Source organism: Pteropus vampyrus, unplaced genomic scaffold, assembly GCF_000151845.1.
Source record: "Pteropus vampyrus isolate Shadow unplaced genomic scaffold, Pvam_2.0 Scaffold34, whole genome shotgun sequence".
NCBI lineage: Eukaryota > Metazoa > Chordata > Mammalia > Chiroptera > Pteropodidae > Pteropus > Pteropus vampyrus.
In genome coordinates this window covers 3097859-3119177 of record NW_011888815.1, presented here as the reverse complement: position 1 = coordinate 3119177, position 21319 = coordinate 3097859, and the positions used below count along the sequence as shown (strand labels likewise).

The following is a 21319-nucleotide window of genomic DNA, read 5'->3' as shown; positions in this document are numbered from 1 at the left end:
CGATGGCAGAAAACGGCAGAGGCTGGAAAGATGTATAGGATGTGGGAACGAAAAGGAGACTTCTGAAAGTTTTGAAGGAGAGTAGCATATGCAGAAATGGAAGAAAGTATTCTAAGTGAAAAGAATAGTCTAAACAAGGAGTAGCCTGGCATAATGTGACTGGCACCATGGCCATGATTTGTGAGAGGGTACAGAGGCCTCAACAGCTAGGGCGGTGGCGACTGGAAATGGACGAGATCACTTGTCGACACTGGACCCACCACATTTCATGGACTGGGAGTTGTGGGGGGAAAAGGCATGAGGAACCCAAAAGGGGACGCCCAGGGCCTCCCGGGCCGGAAGATGCCAGTGCTGATGAGGAAAATGAGGGGGCTGGAAGGAGACGGTGGGGTGGGGCGCCCCGGAGACATGGAGGGAGGGAGCAGGGTGAGCTCCTGACCTGCCACAGCGCAGGCGCCTGCAAGTCACCCAGGCAGGGCTGCCGACGGCCATGTGAGGTTTGAGAAGAGAACCAGGAGAGTTTCGCCAAACTTTGGTCTTCCTAAATTATCTTTAATTATCACGCTGTGAACCCATAATCCATACATTTTACCTAAAGCATTCCGGACTCTCATACAAGTGTCTGATTACCTATACAAGTCTTCGCATTTCACAACTAACATTCGTTTTTGACATCCAGTGTCTACGTTAGCAATGAATTGTTTTCCACATGCAGTTTATTCAAGGTTGATCTGGTCCCATCATTGCATCCCGGAGGCTGTTTGTGGCCTCAACTTAACACACAGAACTTCAGTTGGGCTACAGAGAAAATGAGTCTAGCTAACGATGCCTTCCTGTCCGGCAAATTATTTCATTTCGAGATTCTATAGAAAGAGAACAACAATAAAGTATTGGTTCCACTTTTAAATAAATAAGGGGTTATTTTGCTGCTGAAAGTTTTCATTCAAATGACTGATCAGATCTCACATGTCTGTTTAAGAATGTCTGACTTGGGTCGTTACAAAATGACAGACTATGATAAACTAGATGATAGTTGGGAGAGAGACAATGAGGCATTGTTTACACAGAAGATTGAGTAACTGGTTTAACAAAAGAGGTTCTCGGGTATCTATTGTATGGACAACTAAGAGATTTACTGGAGCTTTTATAATTTCTGCAAGACTCTTTTCTAGCCAGCTTCATTAACTTGAAGTAAATCAAATCATGCAGAAATCTGGCTCAGCCAGAAAGCAACCCGGGAAGATATAATATGAAGAAAAACAGACACGGGATGATAAGGTTTAGAATCTTTGGCATTTTTCATAAACATTTTGTTTGAAGATTATTAAATTACAACCCAAAGAGGGAGGAGAAAAAAAAAAAAAAGCTTCGCTATTAAATCAGGTCTCTTTACCTCAGCTTTTCTTTACAATACATAACATATATTATATACATACACACATATATAACTGCACATACAAAGTACGTGTCAACAAAATACAGTCTTTACAACTTACATGTCATTTGAACAGAAAGAAATTTGCATATATCATATATATGTGCAAAGTTGGGATTTCTGCTTGGGGGTGTGTTACTGTGAAACGGTGGGGTTTGTAGGAATCAGATACTCTGAAAAGACTTGAAGGTGACACTTTTCTAGGAATGGGGCTCTGAGTTATATTTTTATTGTGGGTAAACTTCATATGCCGGTAAGAGGAACAAAAGATCAATTTGGACTGCTAAAGCATTTTTACTTTCTGCTCAAAAACGCAGGCAAAGGAAGTGATTATGACAATCAGGTAAGCAGCCACAGTTTTTAGTCCCTTGCTCCTCAGTCTTTACCTTTCTAAATATTCTCAGAATTCATTCATTCATTCCTTCTCCCTTCCTCCTGAAGCCATAACATTCACATTTTATTTTGGAAATTGGCAAAAAGTAAAATAGGAAAAAATGGTGTTTTAAGGCAACCAAATACTTCCGTGAAACCTTCACTTTTCGGGTGAGTGCTCCCTTTGGCCCTTCCTGGGGCAGCCGCTGCCAGCACCGGACCGTGATGGAGGCTGGCGTCCAGCACCGATTCATTTACTGAAATTTTACACACAGGTCTTCAGTAACCACGACTGGACGATTCCCAAAGACTTGGGCTAATCAATCCTGGTAATTATTTCAAAGTCTGTTTGTAATATAGATTATTGGAGTATATGGTGGCTATCAAAGACTGGTTAACTTAGAGGGGAAAAAAAGCTGACTGACAGGAACAGTCATCTGAAAGGAGTGTAGGGCTGGGGAGCGAAAATCAGCGAATCCTAATGAGAAGCTGCCAGAGGTGTGAAACCGAGTTCAAAGTCACTCTCGAATCCAAGTGGCCTCCTGGCTGTTCTCGAGGATGCTTGGACCCACGGCAGCCCTGCTTTATCTCCTGTACGAGAAGGGATGTTCGTCTTTCAGTCTCTGGACTGTCTCTTTTTGCTGGGCTGACCCGCTGTGCAAGGAGGACACACATGCATGTGGATGTGCCCACGTGTGTGTGTGTGTGTGTGTGTGTGTGTGTGTACCTCTGTGCACTTGAAGAAGGGGGTGGGGATACAGACAGGGCGCCACACAACACGCATTTCAGAATAACACCACGGGTACCACTGAAAGAGTGATGGTATTGGTCTAATCACCCAAACACAGAACCGGGCGCTGGTGTCCCAGGCCGCGTCCTAGAGACCACTGCGCTTCTTCCGAAGGGGGCTCTGGCTGCTGCAGGGTCTCAGCTCCGCATACTGCACCTGTGAAAACAAGCAGACGTGACGCAGGCAGTAAGGTAACCCTAGCTCGCCACAGTGTGTGTTGATGGCTCCCTAAGGACACACCGAGGCAACGGGAGGAAGGTTCAAAGGTAATGAATCATTTTCTAAACACAGGAACATGGAGGGATTAATTACAGGAAGGATTTGAGAAGTCATGCATCATTTCTCGAAACCAAAATATTAAAAGCAGATTTTTCTAATGAGATGCATGGGGTTCTACCTGCTCTCCACACAGCTAGAGGGTTTTAATTCTGTGTGTGCCTGTTCCCACCATAAGTAAGCATAATGCGTCCTCTTGGGAATGTTTATCTTAGTATATGATACAGCAACTTACTCAGAATTATCCATTTAAAAGTATCTAAAATGTTGGGGAGAAAAATCTCTGCAAATTATATACATTTATTTTGCCAGAGAGGGAAATAATGCTGAAATTGATACTGGCCCCAGACTTACATAGATTTCTCTCTAAAATGAATTTCATTTCTAAAGCAATGGCTAAAACATCTGTGATAAATGTGAGAACTGGGGAGTCCCCCGTGGCACAGTGTCTACTGTGTTATTGGAAAGTGCTCTTGGCGACACGCGGAGGGTCTTCCTGGATTGTGGCACGAGCCCCCTCCAGTGCTCTGTCGTTGTGTGCCTCCTTACGCACCCAGCTCCAGCTGGAGGGCGGCTCTGCAGGCTGGTGCCTGGACCGTGCGCAGACAGTCCTTGAGGCGAAGGGGCTTGATGACAATTTACATTCTTCAAGGATGCAGACAGAAACTCACACTGCCACTCAAGTGATGGTACGTTGCAATCCTATCGCTCTGGTGTGTGAGCTTTGATGGGCTGATGGTGGGATGGCTGTATTAAAAGATTGTGGAGCAGACCACATGTACTCAGCACTTTGAGCATTTATGCCAAACTCCCCAACGACGTCAGGCCTGTCACATAAGGTGAGCTGCACTTGGTAGAAAGCATATAGGTAAAAAAAATAAAATAAAAAAGGCACACTTTCCTTAATCGTGTTTTGTGAAGGCCCCGTAGGGGAGCAGGGGACGAGATACCTGTCAATCTTCAATGCGAAACTAGCAAGGGCCAGGTGACTACTTTGTAATCACGCAGTGCAGATATCAAGGAGTAAATCGTATCTACAGAATGCACTTGAACAGATAATTCTGTCGTAAAATGAAGGTGAACGGAAGATAGCATCATGGGGTCTATTTCAATCTCTAGAACTCGGGATAAAGGGGAAGGAAACTCGCGGGCCCTTCAGCCCGATGTCCCCGTGATCCACCCAGGGCTTCCGGGGAACCAATTATGTCACAGTGGCTCAGAGATGAAAATCGCTATTTGATTTGGGACCCTCTCAAATAATAAGAGACTGCGTCTTTGACCGGCACGATATTTCGCGCTACGGTCTCCCAGCCACTGCGTTCTCGACCGATACTGTTGCCCGAGCCCCGCTTCCTCTGGGCTCACAGCATCCTGACGTACGGGGCTCAGATCGAGCCACCATATGGGATTTTCTGGCATTGTTGCCATGGTTAATCTCTCCACAGCCACAGAAACTGGACGCCACTGGACTAAGCGACCATTACCTATGAATAATACTTCTGACTGATCTCAAATCATTTCACGCCGTCTCGGCCTCTCTGTGTATTAAAGTAAGTGGGGGCTTTGCCCTAAGCATCCCTAAGTCTTCAGAGGGAGAGAGATAGAAGGCAGGCTGAGGAGATAATCGGGGCAAACAAGAATAAAAAGATTAATCCTTTTGTCCCTTACTTCCCATAAAATGCCTGCCATCCGGAAGAGAAGAAAAATAAGCGGGCCTCCCTCAGCTTTGGATCGCACCACCTCCCGCTCACCGAGCCCATCGTATCCTCTTTGGGGGAGGCAGGCAATCAGAAAAGGGACAAACGCCACCGCATTACAGCCGCGCAGCATGAGTTCCGGGTCATTCTTAAGGAGCTCTTTTTCGGGATAATTTTCCCCAATCATCTCATGCATGGGACAAAGGTTTTCTTGCCGCCTCCCTGCAAGCCAGTCCTCTTTAAGGATTTCCTGATTCTTTATCTCGGTTAATCACAGGCACAGCCTTGTGATCCTCGGGCTCTGGGGCTGGCCAGACTTCCGTGCTGGGGCCCCTGTTGGTGGTGACCGCTCATTACATACCTTCTGAACATCAGACGGAACCCTGGAGAGGAAGTCTAGGAGTTCATTATTGTCGATGGCGTAGGGGTTTCGAAGCTTCTTAGTAAATTTATTTATGCCTGAAAAATAGAAACATGGGAGATCTTTTTATCTGTCTGTGTGTCTATCTATCATCTATCATCTCTTTAAAAATTCACCTAACTGGGGGGTGGGGGAGCAGCGTTCACAAGTAAAAATTAGTGTGAAAACAATTACTGGACCTCAAGCCATGCCCACGCTGCTGTCATGTGGAATCACGACAAATGCCTGTTCTTGCAGGGAGGAGGGGGAATGTCGGAGAGGGGCTCTGCCTTCTTCAGCTGTGAAAACCCCATTACAGTCCCAGCAGCGGGGTGGCAGAAACTCGCACGCAAACTGTGGAGCTCATTGGGTTTTTGGGCCACACTGATTAACAGCCTCCTCTGCTAGGGACACAGATGTCCCAAGTGGGAAGAGGCCTTCATTAGCCCAAACAAGTCTCTGCTTGGGGGCTCTGGGCCAGATGTGGCGGTGGGGGGTGTGGGGCGGGAGCTGTTTTTCTGCTGTTAAAGAGAAGCTGCAGAAATCTATCTTCCCCGCTCCGACTCGTTTTCACAGGTTTCTCTTGGCTCACTGCAGAACAGAACTTGACATGTTGACTGTACTTTGAGGCTGCAGGAAACTGTGAAAAGTTATTATTGGAAAATTATCTTACTATGGTTGCTAACTTAATTTATGGACCACAACACTGGTGCGTGGGTTTGTCTAGGCAATGGCGTCCGGGCTAATTTCGGCCGAGGACAACGATGACGAGAAAGGAGTCCAGCGTTTCCGATGTCTTCGATGGCTGCGCCTTGGGGGCTTGGGGATGTTCAGGGCAAGCTCTGCCCATGGTTTCCTCATCAGAGGGGACCTCCTCTAACCACCCTTTGTCCCTTACTCTGCTCCTTGCCTGTATGCAAGCTCATGAACTGGGGTCTGTTCGCCAAATGTCAGCCCTTTTCGTGCTGAGTTTTAGAAGCTGAAAGACTAAGCAGCCTTCCGAAGTTTTGCCACAGAGTGCTTGTTTACCAAGGATCATATCTGAAGCCCCTGTCAATCCGGGTGATGCGGAATGCAGCCCCACCTGAGGTGTTAACCCTGACTGGCTCCTACTCTGAAGCCAACATAACATTTAACTGTTCGATTGTCCCCAACCCGTGCAAGGTTTGAGGTTTTTCTTATTTCATTAACTATTATTTTGCTTTCATCTAAAGATGGGACTTCCTGCATGGCATTGTGCCTGACACAATGCCAACCTCCAGTCGTTTCTTTAAAGGAAGTCAACTTTGCATCGGCTTCGCAAACGGCAGCCAGCCATTGTCCGCAAGTAAATGGCAGCTTGGTAGTCGGTCTGGGGAGACTTCTTGCAAGTGATCTTGTTCTCTCAAGTCAAAGCTGTGCTGTCTTTCTTCCTCTGCCCCCAAAGCAAGCTTCATGTTTCAGCTAAAATTTCTCCCAGCCTTCCTTTAAACTGAACTCTCACTGTGTTATTCTAAAGACATTAATTGTAGCATGGGCTTTTTGGCAAAAGAAAACAGGCAAGGCAAAATGATAAAGGGAGACAAAGACATATTGAGGAAAGATATAGCTTCTATTGTTAATTATATATAGTGTGCGCATCTGGAGTCTCTACAATGAACAGCAAGGCAGGGATAATATCACACCCGATCAAAACACTGCATTCTCAGCTACTGAGAAGATTATAAACCTGCACAGTAGCTCAAACGCACCAATGAGGGCAGAAGTAGTCCACAATGCACTGAGACTGTCTATGTTTGAAAAACTGAGTCAGAATAAAAATTATAAGGCACTCAGATTGCATGCTTCAAAAGCTTATCTTATTTTTTTCCTCAGGCGTCACAAGCTCGAATGTCAGTAACTGTGTGAGATCAAGTGTCAACAGGACATCGTGCACTGCCTGGTCACCTTTAAGGGGCAGTGGGGTAAAGGACAAGGGCTATGGGGCAGGAATAATGCTGGGCCCCAGTTCTGGCTTCACCATGTATTAGCTGTGTGGCCTCAGACAAATCGCCTACCAGTCCTGTGCCTCAGATTTCTCATAGTAACATCTGAATAATAAAGACCTGCCCTAGGTTGATAGGAGAATCGCACTGGCCCGCATAGGCAAGAGGATTCTGTAATCTGAGATTCCACAACTGTAGAGGAGGCACCGTCATCCCCGTAGATGTCAATAAGCCAAGAAGACAACAGAGGCAGCGACAGAGAGACTTTGTGCTGATCACTAGGCACGTGATCACACGCACGAACTCGGAAGCTGTGCTAATCATTAGGCACGTGATCACACGTACGAACTCGGAAGCTGGGGCCTCATCCAGCAGCGTACGTTCAGATTTTTAACCCAAACGATTCACATAGACAGAGGGCATATCTGCTGTGGATTTTATTTATTTTTCGCCCCCCAAAAAGTAAGTGGGATCCAAATACCAAGGGATTATTGAATGGTCTCAGATCACAGATAGAGTCTATTGGTGGAGTAGAATGAGCCCGTCAGTCAAAAAACAAACAAACAAAAAAATACAGAAATCACTTGGAGAAAGTCAGAGAGGAAAAACTGAATGGCTGCTTTATACACACGGCCAATGCAGAATAACCACTTGAAACAGAATCCTAGCACGGTTCTTCAGATATTTATACGAGGGACTGGCACGTAGCCCCGACTGCAGCACACTGGCGGGGTGAGGGAAGGGAGCCGTCCTTGCATCAAACGCTCAGCACCTTCCATGCAAGAGATACCGTGCTGTCAAGACATGCGAAGTTGACTAAGTCATGGTTTCTTCTCCTGAACAAAACAGAGAACCAACGGATTGTGCTCTCCTGAGATCGCTCTACTTCTGAGATTTCAGAAGTTATTCTACATTCCTATGACTTTTCCCATTTCTGAAAATCTAGGTCTGGCTTTTTTTTTTAACATCAGGATTCTACCTTCATGGGTTCTCTATGAAAAGATCTACACTTAATGGTTTTAGAAAGGTGATAGCTTTTACCCTGCATTTTCACACTCTCGGCTTTTGCTTAAAGACAAACGCATCCATTTTTAATTTTTTGAGAAACCTCCAGACTGTTTTCCATAGCGGCTAACCAATGTACTGTATACCTGAAACTAATCAAATAAAACTAGAAAAAAAAAGATGCACGCACGTCATCACGGTGTCTCCTATGCGTAACCTCTCGGGACACCTTCCCAAGATCCCTAACGGTGACGATGGTCGAGGACTCAGCAGTCATCACCGGAGCCAAGTAATAAAATCCGGCCCGACATGAACCCCTGTGAAGAAGGAGAAGAAGTGCCGACGGCTTCTCCAACAACTACTTTACTGCAGCGGGCTCTCCTTAGATCAGCCCAGAGCCCACCCAGCAACAGATGCAAACGTTCGCAAAGCACAAAGCTGCGTGTGTTCTGTCCAGTTGCCAGCTGGCATAGTAAATCGAGTCATGAAGTTTATTTCAAGTTCGCTGTTTTTGTTCTTACCTTTTAAAAGTAGCCAAACTTTACACAGGCACGCCATTTCCCTGACTTTACACGGGCACGCCATTTCCCTGGGTAAAGGGTCGCTTCCTTTCCGTTGTAGCCCTGGTTACGTAACCACCGAGTGCCCCTTCCTTTCCCCTGACTGCTTCTGCATTTCAGTATTGGGTCGGGTTAGTTTTTCCTCCAGGAGAGATGAAAGGTCAGGAGCAACCTGGCTACTTTTATAAAATATAAAGAGCAAGATACAGGTGTTTGCTCACTGCCTGAATGACAGTATTCCTTCAAAATTACTGGGCCACGCAATACATTATCCAAGAGAACTTATGACTATGAAAGCCAAAGGGAAATCACACGTACGATCCCATTTTTATTCAATCGCAGTTATGCAAGAGCCCTACAAATAGCCGTGTGGATCGTTCACGCCATGGGCCTTTTCAGGGAAGTCCTGCAAGTTTTGGTTCGCCGTGCGCTTTCCTTAATTTCCTGTTTAATTGCCAACAGGAGCATATTTAAAGTTTATAGTCACCCTTTAAAAATGAGTAATTGGTTCTTACCTGGAATTGATTGCTAGCAAAATGACCGTGCCAAACTTACCCCAGATTAAAATGATGTACCGAAGTGGAATGAAATACAGCGTGATGGTAGCCGCCGCCAGGATCAAACAGGCCAGGAAGGAAAGGAACGGGACCGTCCAGTTAAACGTGCTGCAGACAAACCACACCAATGTCAGGCCCTCGGAGGCCGGAACAGCTACCTATATACGTTCATTTTGCCACGCTTATTTCTTAGTTATACAAATGAAAACAACCCACTGGAAAAGTTTCTTTAAAAACCGGGAGATGAAAGTTGGCCAAAAATGCTTGGGTGCTGGAAAAACCTTCTTCAGGAGGTCACCAGACCAACTGCCACTGAACTTCTTGGAACTGACAGTTCCCAAGAGAAGGCTTTGGCTCTCAAAAGTGATTCAACATTGCAATATTGTCATGATGGCTTATGTACAAAGATTTTCAAAACTAGGGGTTACTTTAGGTCACTTCGGAGTCAATACTTCTCTTTCGACTAACATGCAGATGCCAGTAAATATTTAGGAAAGGAAGGCTATTATCACAGTGCTTTAGTGCTTTGGTGTTTTCTAGCAACATATTTCGGATTTCCAGACTCGTTTCCCGCAGAAGATGAACAGTGCCCTGAAATGGGTCGGGGAGCATGTGACTACAAACCAAGCCACAGGTAATGCAGGCGATGCCGCCGCGCATTCTCACGGGGCCCGGGCTCCTTTAGTTGTATCGAACGCCTGCTCTGACTTGTGTGGAAATGGAGATCGAGATAGAGCCTGGGATGTGCAACTGAACAACACACTGTGGAAATCTTGCACAATCCCAGAGCATGATCTGTAAACCCAAGACCTCGGAAGGGCCTGTGAGTGCCTAGACTCTTCCTTCTTCCTGGTCTTCACCCTCGCGCACGTACTTGTCTACTGACCCGTCCTTAAGGGTGGCGTGTTGAAGGCCCTCCGTGTAAGAGCCTGAGAGAGAAAAGGGTGCTTGCCAGCACCGTCCTGTGCGACGCTGCCTGGGAGCCCCCGGCCTGGACGCTAACTCCTCTAACACTCACAGGCTCCCCAGGCCCTCTTACCACAGAGCGTCGTGCGGTCCAATGCTTTCCATTCTGAAAGCAAACAATTTGTTACCTGTTTTCGTAGATTTTTCCCATTTTCCTGACTTGGGAACTCCCTTAATTCTAAGAAGGGAATCCCTGATTTGGGCAGTAATGAGACAAATGAGCCAAACATTCCGATCGATGAAAAAAAAAAAAATCGATGAATTCCTTTCATTCATGCAACTATTCAGGTTCACTATCGTGTCCTAAGAATATCATTTTCAAAATTTTAGAACACGAAACAAAAATGGTTGTGACCCAGTCTGGTGAGGTGGAGGGTGGTCCTCCTCTAGTCCCCGCCCCCAAACTGGCTGTCCCCCTAGGTGACCACTGTGTGTCCGCGGAGTCGTTATCTTCCTCACTCCCCAGGCTGGGGCAAACGAAGTCCTCCGACCCCTCTACCCGAAAACAGAAACAACTGGATTTATGATGCTGTGGACTGTCCTTCTGCAACGCACAGTGGTGCTTTCCTTCACGTGGGCTTGGTGTTCACACTAACTTGTGAGCCCTCTCCTCGCTCCAGGCCTCTGGCCCTCTCCTTAGGTTTTCCGTCTGCATTCTTGGTCCCTTTCAACTCGTCCCTCTTAGATTAAACACACGATACGTCCATGTATCCTTCCCAGGTCCTCGCCATGACTGAAACTGCATGTCACCTGCTCTCTCAGCTCCAGTGCTTAGTATTTCTTAACATCACTTCCTAGCCAGAGAAGTACGACTTCCTGTGGATGTGCCATCGAAGGCCTATGCTGGAACACTGGCAGGGATGGCTTTTCCGTCGTCGGTCTGCCTCAGTTTCGGCATCTCTCCCATGGAGGGTTCCCTACCCATTCAAGTTCACAGTGTTGGAGTCACAGCTCCACAGTGACAGGACAGATCATATGAATCACCCTTCTGCTCCGTGCTGGCTGCTGCCTCAGACAACAGAAACGCTAGTTGTTGATTAATGTTTTAGCCTGATGTATATGTACCTTTGAAATCTGTATAGTATTTGAGCGGGTAGAAAAAAAGAACAGTTTATTCCATGTAAATGTAATACGGTGGGGGTCCTCCTGCCCCGGCAGTAATTGGGAGGCCTTGCTCCCCCAGTTGTATGTAAGTCTATTCATTTGCTAGTTGCCAACAGTTGGGTAAAAGTTTTCCTGGTCCTTAAGCTCTGCATTACAATGGAATTCCAACAGAGTTACACATGATGCCCCGCTTGAATGTCCAGCAGGAACTTTAAGGTCACTGTACTAATGAATGGCCAAAGAATTAATAGGAGCTGAGCCTTCCTGTGTTGCAGCTGGGCAGAACAGTGCCCTGTTCATGGCTGAAAATACGTCTCAGACATGGCCACCGCAGCTGTGCTGGGCACAGCTGGCCCTCAAAAGCCCTGTGGAGTGGGGGCCTGTTTAAATCCCTCTGCCCTCTCCTCTCATCAGCCACGTTTCCTTGACCATTATCACTGCACAGCAGCCACATTTGTCTGTGGGAGACGGCCAAGCACAGGGACAGCTTGACCAAACGGCACGGCCCTTACTCCCTCAGTCTGGCCCCTGCTCCACAGCCTCTTATCCGCTGCTGCCAGCGCACCCCTCAGCTTTTCTTTGCATTGACATTTTCCGTCCACTAAGGCCCTGTATGATCTGCCTCATCTTAAGGCACTGCGGCTGCCACCGCCTGTGGCACAGACGTACTGTACCTCCTACCTCTCCCTGGATGTAGCATAGTCTTGGGCTTTGAGCCTGGGCACCGGGCTCCCACCTACTGGAGCCCCCATTCATCAATTCTGTGCCCAGCTATCTCTTCCAGTTCTCAGAGAAGCTGATAAGTTGTTGCTTCTTCAGAACTGCCCTCCGTCTGTCTGTCTCTCTCCCACAGCTCTTTCCGGGCTGGTCAGACCTTGCCCACTCAAGGCATTACTGTGCTCTGTGGTTCTGATGAAAAAGGCTCCTTTAGAGCAGATCTGCTTCTCTTTTTATGTGTCAGTAGAACAATCTAATTTTTAATCTAGTTTATCACCCAATCCAGGATATTTTCGAGAGTGCAAGGGGGCAACATTAATAATTATACTGGGGCGACTGGTGTAAATTGGGCCATGTGGTCACCCCAGGACTGAGGCACTGCCCAACTGTGAAATCGACAAGCACAAAGAAGAAACCAACCAAAGTTAACAGCGTTTGCCTGACGCCAATGCTTTCGGTCTTGGTTTCTGTATTTTCTGACCCCACCCTTCCCACCCCCACCTGTCCTTGTGGATGATAACTCTAATTCAAACACCACACCCCAAATGTCGAACTTACTTTTTAATTCTTTCTCCAAAAGAAGCGATTTCCTCCAAGACGTTTTGAACTGTTGAAACAATATCCTGTACCATATAGATTCTTTCAATTAAGCCTTTTTTCTCGGATTCCTACGAGACATAAAATCAAGACTCAACTCAGTTCCTTTATTTTTATTGCCCTGCTATAGAAATTCCTATACCGTGGTATAATAGCGTGGTTATTACCAACAGAGTGACTCTAAGAGGTCAGTTACATTTTTCACAACTTAAATATTTATTGATTCCACAACGTCCCTGCCCACTCATTCAGATGCCACCACTCGGGGTGTGCGAGCCTCAGATGCTACCTCAGCGTCATGAGGTACTGCGTGGCACTCCCAAGAGCTTCCAGGAGCTTCACTTCCCTGGGGAGCTCAGGCTTATGTCAGGGAACTCTGAAATTCCTTCTGTTTGGCTGACCCTGATTCCCTCTCTGTCTTCAAGAGGCTCTCTGCCAGTTCGTCTTCCCCACCTCCTATCAGATACTTCAGAAGTGTTTCTAGCAGGTAACAATGTGCATGTTGGATGACATGTTCCCTAGTAATGTGGCTTCTTAGCCAAATACTGCTGCATTTTCATTGTGTTTTAAACCCACTGAAGCGGGCCTAACGAACATTTCGGTCATCCTCTGGCAACCACCTTGAAACTGGAGCAAGCAGCTGGAGAGAGGCGACAGTGTCACCAGACAGTACATTGCAGAGGACCGCTTCCTACCCAGGTGATTTCTAAGGAGGATGCCCAATAATTGATCATTTTTTCCTTATGAAATTTTATGCAAATATAAGTCCATGTTCTTCCATCTCTAATTCTTCATGTGAAATGGAATTCAGCTTTCCAAGAATATTGTCTTTACTTTGAATATAGAAAATCTTAAATGTGTCTTACCATGTTAGGTAGCAAATGCTTATAAAAATAACTTAGAAATTACTCAAATGGAGGAAAGAAGATTCATAAACAGTGGGATTTTTACACTATTTCTTATATTCTGCTACCATTCTAGCTCCCTTAGGAAATCTGTCATTAATGGGCTTTAGCTAGTGTCCTCTCGGCTCTTGCCTTGCTGGGTCATCATAGTCACTACATCTAATACATGAAACCTAAAACCTCAAGTAACTCTAACAAAACGTTTTTCCTATCTAGAATTTTACTTGGGTTAGAACTGTACCAAATTATTGAGCAAAAGCGTCTGAATTTAAGAGACCGTTTCTATGATAACCTTCTGTGCAGCAAAAGAGTGAGTTTCACCCTCATCTTATATTCTCCGTTCCATCGAAGTGGACCCACGAATGGGGTGAGAGGGAGCCCACCAGCTCGCCCACAGCGATTGTCGGTAAAGGCACCAGTACGGGAAATATGTCAAAAAGCACAAACGTCCCTTCCTGTATCTGCCCTTATTTAGGAAGATACTTGACTGAAACAGACCAAAGAGAGGGGCAAAGGTGAGGACGGACTGTTGCGACCCCCTGTCCAGTACAGCGTGCTGGGACGGTTTGAGTAACTTCTTACCATCTGGTCTGCAGTCCTTTACCCAACCATTCTCCACAGAAGGGAAAGCCAGGCTCACTGTTTCCTCTTGCGATGCCAACGAACGAGACATGTTTACCTCTTCCCCCTACTTCTAAATTCCTTGTTCCCCTTTCTCTCCTACTAGCTCTAATTCTTTAAGCGGTTGGCATTATAAATGAGATATGCAGCCAGAGGACTCGATTCATACTCAGCAACCCACCAACGTCTATTAACGGGCATGATGGTGAAAAGCCGTCTCTGTCAGCCACGGCAGGATTCATGCTTAAAAGGGGGGATTTGAAAGCATGGGGGAATCTGACCCTAAGGGCAAAAGTGGCTTCCTCTTTTCAGCAGCACAGAGTTTAGGTCAGAACAATTGCTTGGTAAATGCCTCAAATTTCCATGTGGCTCAACTTCATAAAAATTTCCTATTTCAGTTAACTCATTTTTTTTTTTCCCAGTGAAACACCCAAATGCTGATGTTCTGGTTGTAAAGAAAATATGAGTTCGTACACCAATATAATAAACAATGCTCACAATATTCTTTCCCTTTTTAATGAATTTGATATTAGAAGAAAAAGAAATAAACCATATGATGTACCGACTCCGCAGGCCTGCATGTTTTGTAAATAACAGGCGATGGAGTCAGGAAGAACAGCGTTCAACACAGGTCTTGTCATCTACTAATTTGGTGATCCTGGCAAGTGCCTTACCCTTTCTGAGTTCCCATTTTGCTATGTGGAAAGGAGATCGTATCATAACCCACGTAAAGCACTTGGCATACGCTAGGTGCTTCACACACGTCAGCCCCTTCCCTTCGAGAATGCAAAGACATCAAAGGATGAAGAACCTTTGGTCTAGTTTAAAGAAGACTGGGGTTAATTTGAGATTCAAAAGCAATGATCTTCCCAGACAAGTCCACTCATGTTGACTTTGTTACACGAGAGATCATCTGGCAGTTCTGGCTGCACCATGCTGACTTTATTTACACATTTCAGATTGAACCAGGGAATGTGGCGGTAACACAGTTTAGCAAACACAACATTACATCTGCTGCTGCCACCAGATTTCCAAGGAAGAGTAACAGTGATTCATTCAGAAAGACAGAAGTGCTATCGCGTGTGCTTGCATTTTTTCTTAACACGTGAGGCTTCCAATTTATAGAGGGAAATGAATAATAAAAATAGTAATGGCCACCGGTATGATGAGACAAATAATACAATTGTAGCTAAACATATATTTTTAGATGCTAGATTTGAGAAAGAATGGATTTTACTTTTTGTTACGAACTTGAAAAAACATAGGATACACAGGATTCCCGAAAAGGATCAATGCAAAATTTCTATCTCAAAATCTTCCCAGTAATTTCAGCTATCTAGAATAAAGACGCAAAAAATATAACTTTAGACTTTAAGCGGGAGTATGTTTGGTCTGTTTCATCCTACTGAATATTAAAAGCCTGCAATCTGAAAACTTGAAAAATTGTAAAGATCAGAAATAGATTGAGCGGCATTTAGCATGAGAAAAAAAAAAACCTCTCGACATCTGTCATAACAAAGAATATAAAGCAGTATTTCTGGTGTACAAGATTAAAAATTATTCTCTGGGAATCCTTGCTTACTGCACTGGGAACTGTCTTCAGGGCATCTTCCCATGAGATGTGTTGTGTGTGCATGGTGATGCGTACACACACACACACACACACACAGAGTCAACTCCATGCATGGTGGATGCTATTAAAATGAAGGGGGGAAAATCACTACTCTTTCAGGAGAGTACTTCTCTCTCAAGTAGTATTTTTGCTTTGGGAAGTGAGTGTAAAACAGACCGTTTGGACTTTGAATCAGTATCATTTTTTAAGCGGTTTTAAACTGCTCTCTGTCTCCGTTCATTACGCAAAGCACTTCCACAGGGACTGGTATTTATCAACATGGTTTGGGCTTGCAACAGGAATCTCATCTGGTATCAAAGAAGAGGGTGGAAAGAGTAAAAGGAATGAAAATCAGTATCAAGAGGAAGGTGTTGATAAACTACAACTGAAAACTGGGAATAATTTAGAAAAAAATATATGTTTGGAATTTAGACTCTCAGTCTGGGAAGACTGATTTCATTCAAAGTTTCTCCGAGCCAACCGACAGAGGCCACGCCACCACAAGGCAATGGGGCTAATGGTTTTCTCTAAGTTTATAGGACTGTCGTTAAGCACACAACGAGCTGCAGTTGCTGATCTAGTTGCCTGTGTCATTTAATTATCTTTGAGGTGGGGAAGTGAGGAGGGTGAGAGAAAAAATATTTATGTGATCGAGCAATGCAACCAGAAATTTTTATTAAGCTAAGACGAGGCTCAAACACCACTTCCTGTAGCACGCACGAGTCACCCACTCACTTCCTCTGCACTGCCCACGGCCGTGTACCAACTCTGATAAAGGCAGCAATCACACTTCGCTCCGAGTATTTACTTTGAGCACCTTGTTTATAGTTGTCAGTGTTTTCTCTCATGCAGAGAAAACACTCTATAAATGTATAATGATGCAGAAAAATGAACCAATAAGTTAATGACGTGTTTCTTCCATAATAATCTGGTATGATAAAAAAAATAAATGTAATTTAGGTCAGAAGAGCTGGATTTGAGTCTTGCTACTATGCTATCAAGTTAAATTCTCTTAATTTGGGTTTGTTCATTTGTAGATAGGGAAAATAATATCTCATTTAATGGTTTGTTTTGAGTGCTGAATGAGCTAAAGCACATAAAAACAGCCTGCCTGCAAATTGTAAATATTCTATAAATATCAGTATTTGTATAAATGTAACTACTTACATAACTCTTACTCAAAATGATCTTGCTTTAAATTATTACTTTTGTGTCATTTATTACTCCTTCAGGAAAAAAAAGCAGTGTCCCCTACCTTTCTATCAATTATCTTGTAAGTTATTTATTAATTATCTGTTAATTCATTGGATAATTAGGACTTAAGGCAAACCACACTGAAACAGAGGGAATTTCATTAAGAAAGACAAGAGGAACAGGTACAATCCTCCGAAAAACAATGACTTGTGGGTAATTAAGATACAATAGCCAATGTAGCATACATTAACATGATGTAAAAATTTCAGGCAATAGGAAATTAAACATCTAGATGTGTTACAGTCTATGCAATCAGAGTCTCTGACTGCCTTCCGTTAGACAGTTCACATTAGCTAACAGAGAGAGAGAGAATCCATCCAATTTCCACTCTACTATATCATATTTCACAATATTTGGGAGTACCTTACCAAGTATAATCTTCAAAGTAGAAATCTCAAAGAAAATCCACAAGTACTAGGAATATTAGTGAGCCTGACAGTAAGTAGGATAAATAATGCCTCGAAAGGTAAGATTGCTAAATCACTTCTGGATTAATTCTGGATTACTTCTAAAGGTAATGAAGCCAAAATATTTTTAAGAATGAAGGTTTCATATTTAAAAGGAAAACTTGATCTAGTTGATGTGTCAGAGAAAAGCCTGCAGGAAATAAGGAAGCCAATCCCTTCTCATTCAAACATGCATAAACTGATAATTAAGAATTGGCTGGACTCCATTTTAATATTAAAATCTTGAAGCTAAGATGATATGGTAGAAATGTTAGCAATTAAATCGCTTCGGCACTAAAAAAAAAATCATATTTAATCAAATTAAAAGCAGTTAAATCAGAATGGCCATTTACTTTATTCCCCTGAAAATTATTCATAAGCAGGTCCTCTGCAATATGCCTTGTATATACAGATTGCATAGGCTCTAAAAATGTGTGTGTATTCAATTACTGTTAATCTTTCAGAGATATTCTTTGATTTTTTTTTTATCTTCTTAAAAATACCACACCTTATCATCTTAACATACCACTGCTCAGTCAATATCAAGAGCTTAAAAAATCACTAATCAAACTAACTTGCTGTTTTGGATATTCTTAAGAAGTCAAAAAGGAATCATAAGCACAGCTACTGTCACTATTGGATTGTAAGGAGACTTCCTCTGAGAACGACAGTCTCCCCCGGGTGCCATACTACAGACCAAGTTCTCTCTCTGGAGACAAGAAAACACAGGGAATGAGGCATGATGGACCCATCCAGCTCACCCAAAGGACTATGCACATTAATCTACAGCAAACTCCTTCTGAAGACATATGCCACGTGCTTCTCTCTCTAAGAAGGCTCTCCCTGGGGAGTGAGGAGTGGGCTAATCAGTCTGGATGATGGAAACTATTTTCAAATACTGAAATCGACAATTTAAAAAGTATGTAAATTTTCATAATGACATCCTAACTTGTGAAAAGAGGATATACTATAATATTTATTGGCATCCTTTCATGATAACATGTTCCACGACCGATCAACAAAAGTGCGTTAGCTATTTCGCATTTTCTTAAAAGAAAATCCATGTGTTTTTTTTACCCATAATTAATATGAAAGGGTAACTCCCCCCCGCCCCATTGTGAACTCACTGATCATCCTATTCAAGCCCTGTTTCTGAGAGCCGAGCTAAAAACCAACCAACCCGCAATGCAGTCATCACTGTGAAGTTTTTTATGATAGCAATAGGCAGGTTTATTATTATTACATGCCCTTATGATTTCTTCTTCCTGGTGTTAATAGTAAATGCTGAAATAGTCTATGTAAGTAATTGTGGGGCTGGAAAAAGAAAGAAACTCTAATGCAAGTATTTATACCTTCCACAATGAAAACAAGATATTATTGCTTTGCATGACCTTTCTTAAGTAGAAATACAGCATTTTGCACAATAGTTTCTTGGTTCATGCTTCAATTACTGACCTTTACTGTGTAGAAAATTAATGCAATTTTCATTGTAATCCATCCGTACAAATAAGGTCCACGTAGAAGAATTCCACGTATGGAATCTAATACAAATAGGAAATGTCAGCTGATTGCTGTTGGCTGAACCCTAGCCATTATCTGTGTTCCAGGGTCCCCAGCAAACTATACTTCTAACAAGCAATTTCTTGTGTGGCCTATCAGGTATAAGAAAGAAAAAACATCTCCTCTCTTCAAAGTTTTGTTTGTACTTTTAGTTCTCCAAAAGCCAAAAACTAGTTCCTGAAAGTTTTATGCTATTAACTGAAAGCACACAAAAGGAAGGCAGGCGAAATTGTGGAGTCTAATTTGGTTTCTAACGCAGGTCGCCACCATGGGCTTTCAACAACGAGAAGGGGCGAGAGGCTGCGGTGATGTCATTTACAGCAATCCCTGTTCCAGACAATAAAGGTATGACAGACCCCAGACCGTGTCCTGGTCTGTGCACTGGAGACAGGCCGAATATGGGAACGCGTCCATCTCCTGAGGAAGTTGTGCCAAGGGCCTGCAGCCTGCTTTCATCTCCACAGTTGCCTGTGATGGTATTTGGTGGGAAGGGGCGCTGGCAATTAAGGAGTGTCACTTTCAAGATGGATAGTTTGGATAGAAAGGAGTTTACTCTCTTCTTCTGGTTTGGAAGGAAATGGCTGTGTGTTTATAATTTGTAAACAGTTCATCTCTCACTGGGTGTGTAACAGTTCCCAGAAGCATGGTCTGTCATGTCTAACACGCAACAGAAGCCAGAAGGGCTGTGTGGGTAAGCCCTTCGATGCAGTGCAGGGGGAGGGGAGTGGCCCGGTGCCTGTGTGTGCAGGCCAGTGAGGGGCACATCTCAGTTGTGGAGGCTGCGACGCATGGAGAAGAAATAACAGCTTGTGGTATGGATGTGGATGATGTGTGCTCCGGAAGTCTGAAGTCGAAAATCCCTCTACTTTCCAAATGTCTTAGAGAAGTAAGACAGAAAAGACAGGGACGAGGACGGCGAGGTTCGCCAGTGTCCTCTACCAACAGGAGGGTTGTGCTAAGCGGAAGAGGCATGAATAGGAGTCCAAGTTCCGTTTTAGGCTTATTCCTCTACAAGACTTCATAGAAATAGAAAATCAAGGAAGCAAAACAAACATGACCACGCTGTGGCCATTAAAGACCTTATGAAAATAAATATTACAATCAAAGCATCTCAAGAACAAAACTGCCCCGGCGAAAGTGAGGAGGGTCTTATTACTGACAGCCTCAGGGTGGGACCGTGTGGAGGGCCACGCCTGCGTGAACGCAGTAGCTCCAAGGCTCATCCATGAAGATGCTACAGTTCCAACTCAGCCGTCTTTGCCCAGAGAGGCTTAAGCACAGCCCAGACGGCTCCACCTCCAGACCCCAGGCCCCCAGATAGCCCGCGAGGCACCCGAGTGTAAGATTAGACCTTGACAGCCACTGGTCTCAATCTGTTGCCTGCTAATTTACTGAACCCCATTTTTCCTTCATTGTCTTCCTGTGGGATGCTGACCTTATCAGATGGGCAGATATACGTGGGTCACAATGATCTCTGAAGGGCAGTTTATTCTGTGGGTCACCTCTTTAAAAATGTTTGGCCCAACAGAAAGAAATCTTCCTTATTTTTAAGCCTTTGTTACTAAAATTTAGAATTTTTCCTAGTGTAGGTTCAAAATAATTTCATTAAGACTTGTGTTTCCTTCGGTAAAACATCCTATTAGCTTGGCTAGGAGTGTTTTTAATGTTCATGGAGTGACATCACCCAGAAGCCACTCACGTAAATTCATCAAGAAAAAAGTTGCATCTGTGTGACTTTATTCTGAAAAAGGTCAATTCACATTTAAGAAATATTTTACTGTTTTATTTTATTATTTTCCTATTAATGATCATTTTAGCACAACAAATAAGATTTACTTTGTAATTCACCCAATTTGCTTCAAATGGGCAAAAGCATCTGGCTCTCTTGATTAATTTTAAGGCTGTTCATGTCACGGAGCCAGTGCTTTTAAATTCATTTTTATTTCCTGGGAATTTTAGATTGGATACTTAACTCTCGAGATTCTGCCTTTTGACCTTTTCCTCCTCCTCGAGCCTCCTATAACGAGCCCCATAAACCCACAGGTTCAAGGGGACTGAAGTCCATTAAGCTAGTAGCATCTCATCTGGCATTTCTTTCTTTCTTTCTTTTTTTTTTTTTTTCATTTTATTCCAGAAGGTTTGTCTGAAAGCATAATGACAACAAAAGCAGCAGATTTGAGAGATTCTCCCGGGGGAAGAGAAAGGACAGATGTACACAGACATATAGCTGAAAGCGGTGCCAGCAACAGCTGGGAAAGTGACAGGCCCTGAAGTGGGTGACCACCCCACAGAGCGCGGACGTGAACCCAAAGGAAGAGCAATTTCACTTGATTTACTTGTGACTTCCTCGGCCACGTCTCACCTGCATTTGATACACCAAGGAGAAGGCACATCTTCAATTTCATCTAATGACAGGTCTCCTATAGGTACGCTTTTTACGATATTTAGATTATTCGTCATATTTTACCCCTTTTCATCCTT

At 44.0% G+C, this 21319-nt stretch overlaps 1 protein-coding gene across 1 annotated transcript in view; it reads right to left on the bottom strand.

Moving 5' to 3' along the window:
• Positions 1–1941: 1941 nt before the first annotated feature.
• Positions 1942–21319, bottom strand: part of MCTP2 (multiple C2 and transmembrane domain containing 2) — a 141615-nt gene continuing 122237 nt past the window's right edge. Inside the window, exons 19-22 of the mRNA XM_011357278.2 lie at positions 12402–12511; positions 9055–9164; positions 4932–5029; positions 1942–2753 (exon numbers count right to left, since the gene is read on the bottom strand). Coding sequence (XP_011355580.1) covers positions 2685–2753; positions 4932–5029; positions 9055–9164; positions 12402–12511 — 387 coding nt within the window. The 3' untranslated portion in view covers positions 1942–2684. The remainder of the gene's footprint in view (positions 2754–4931; positions 5030–9054; positions 9165–12401; positions 12512–21319) is intronic.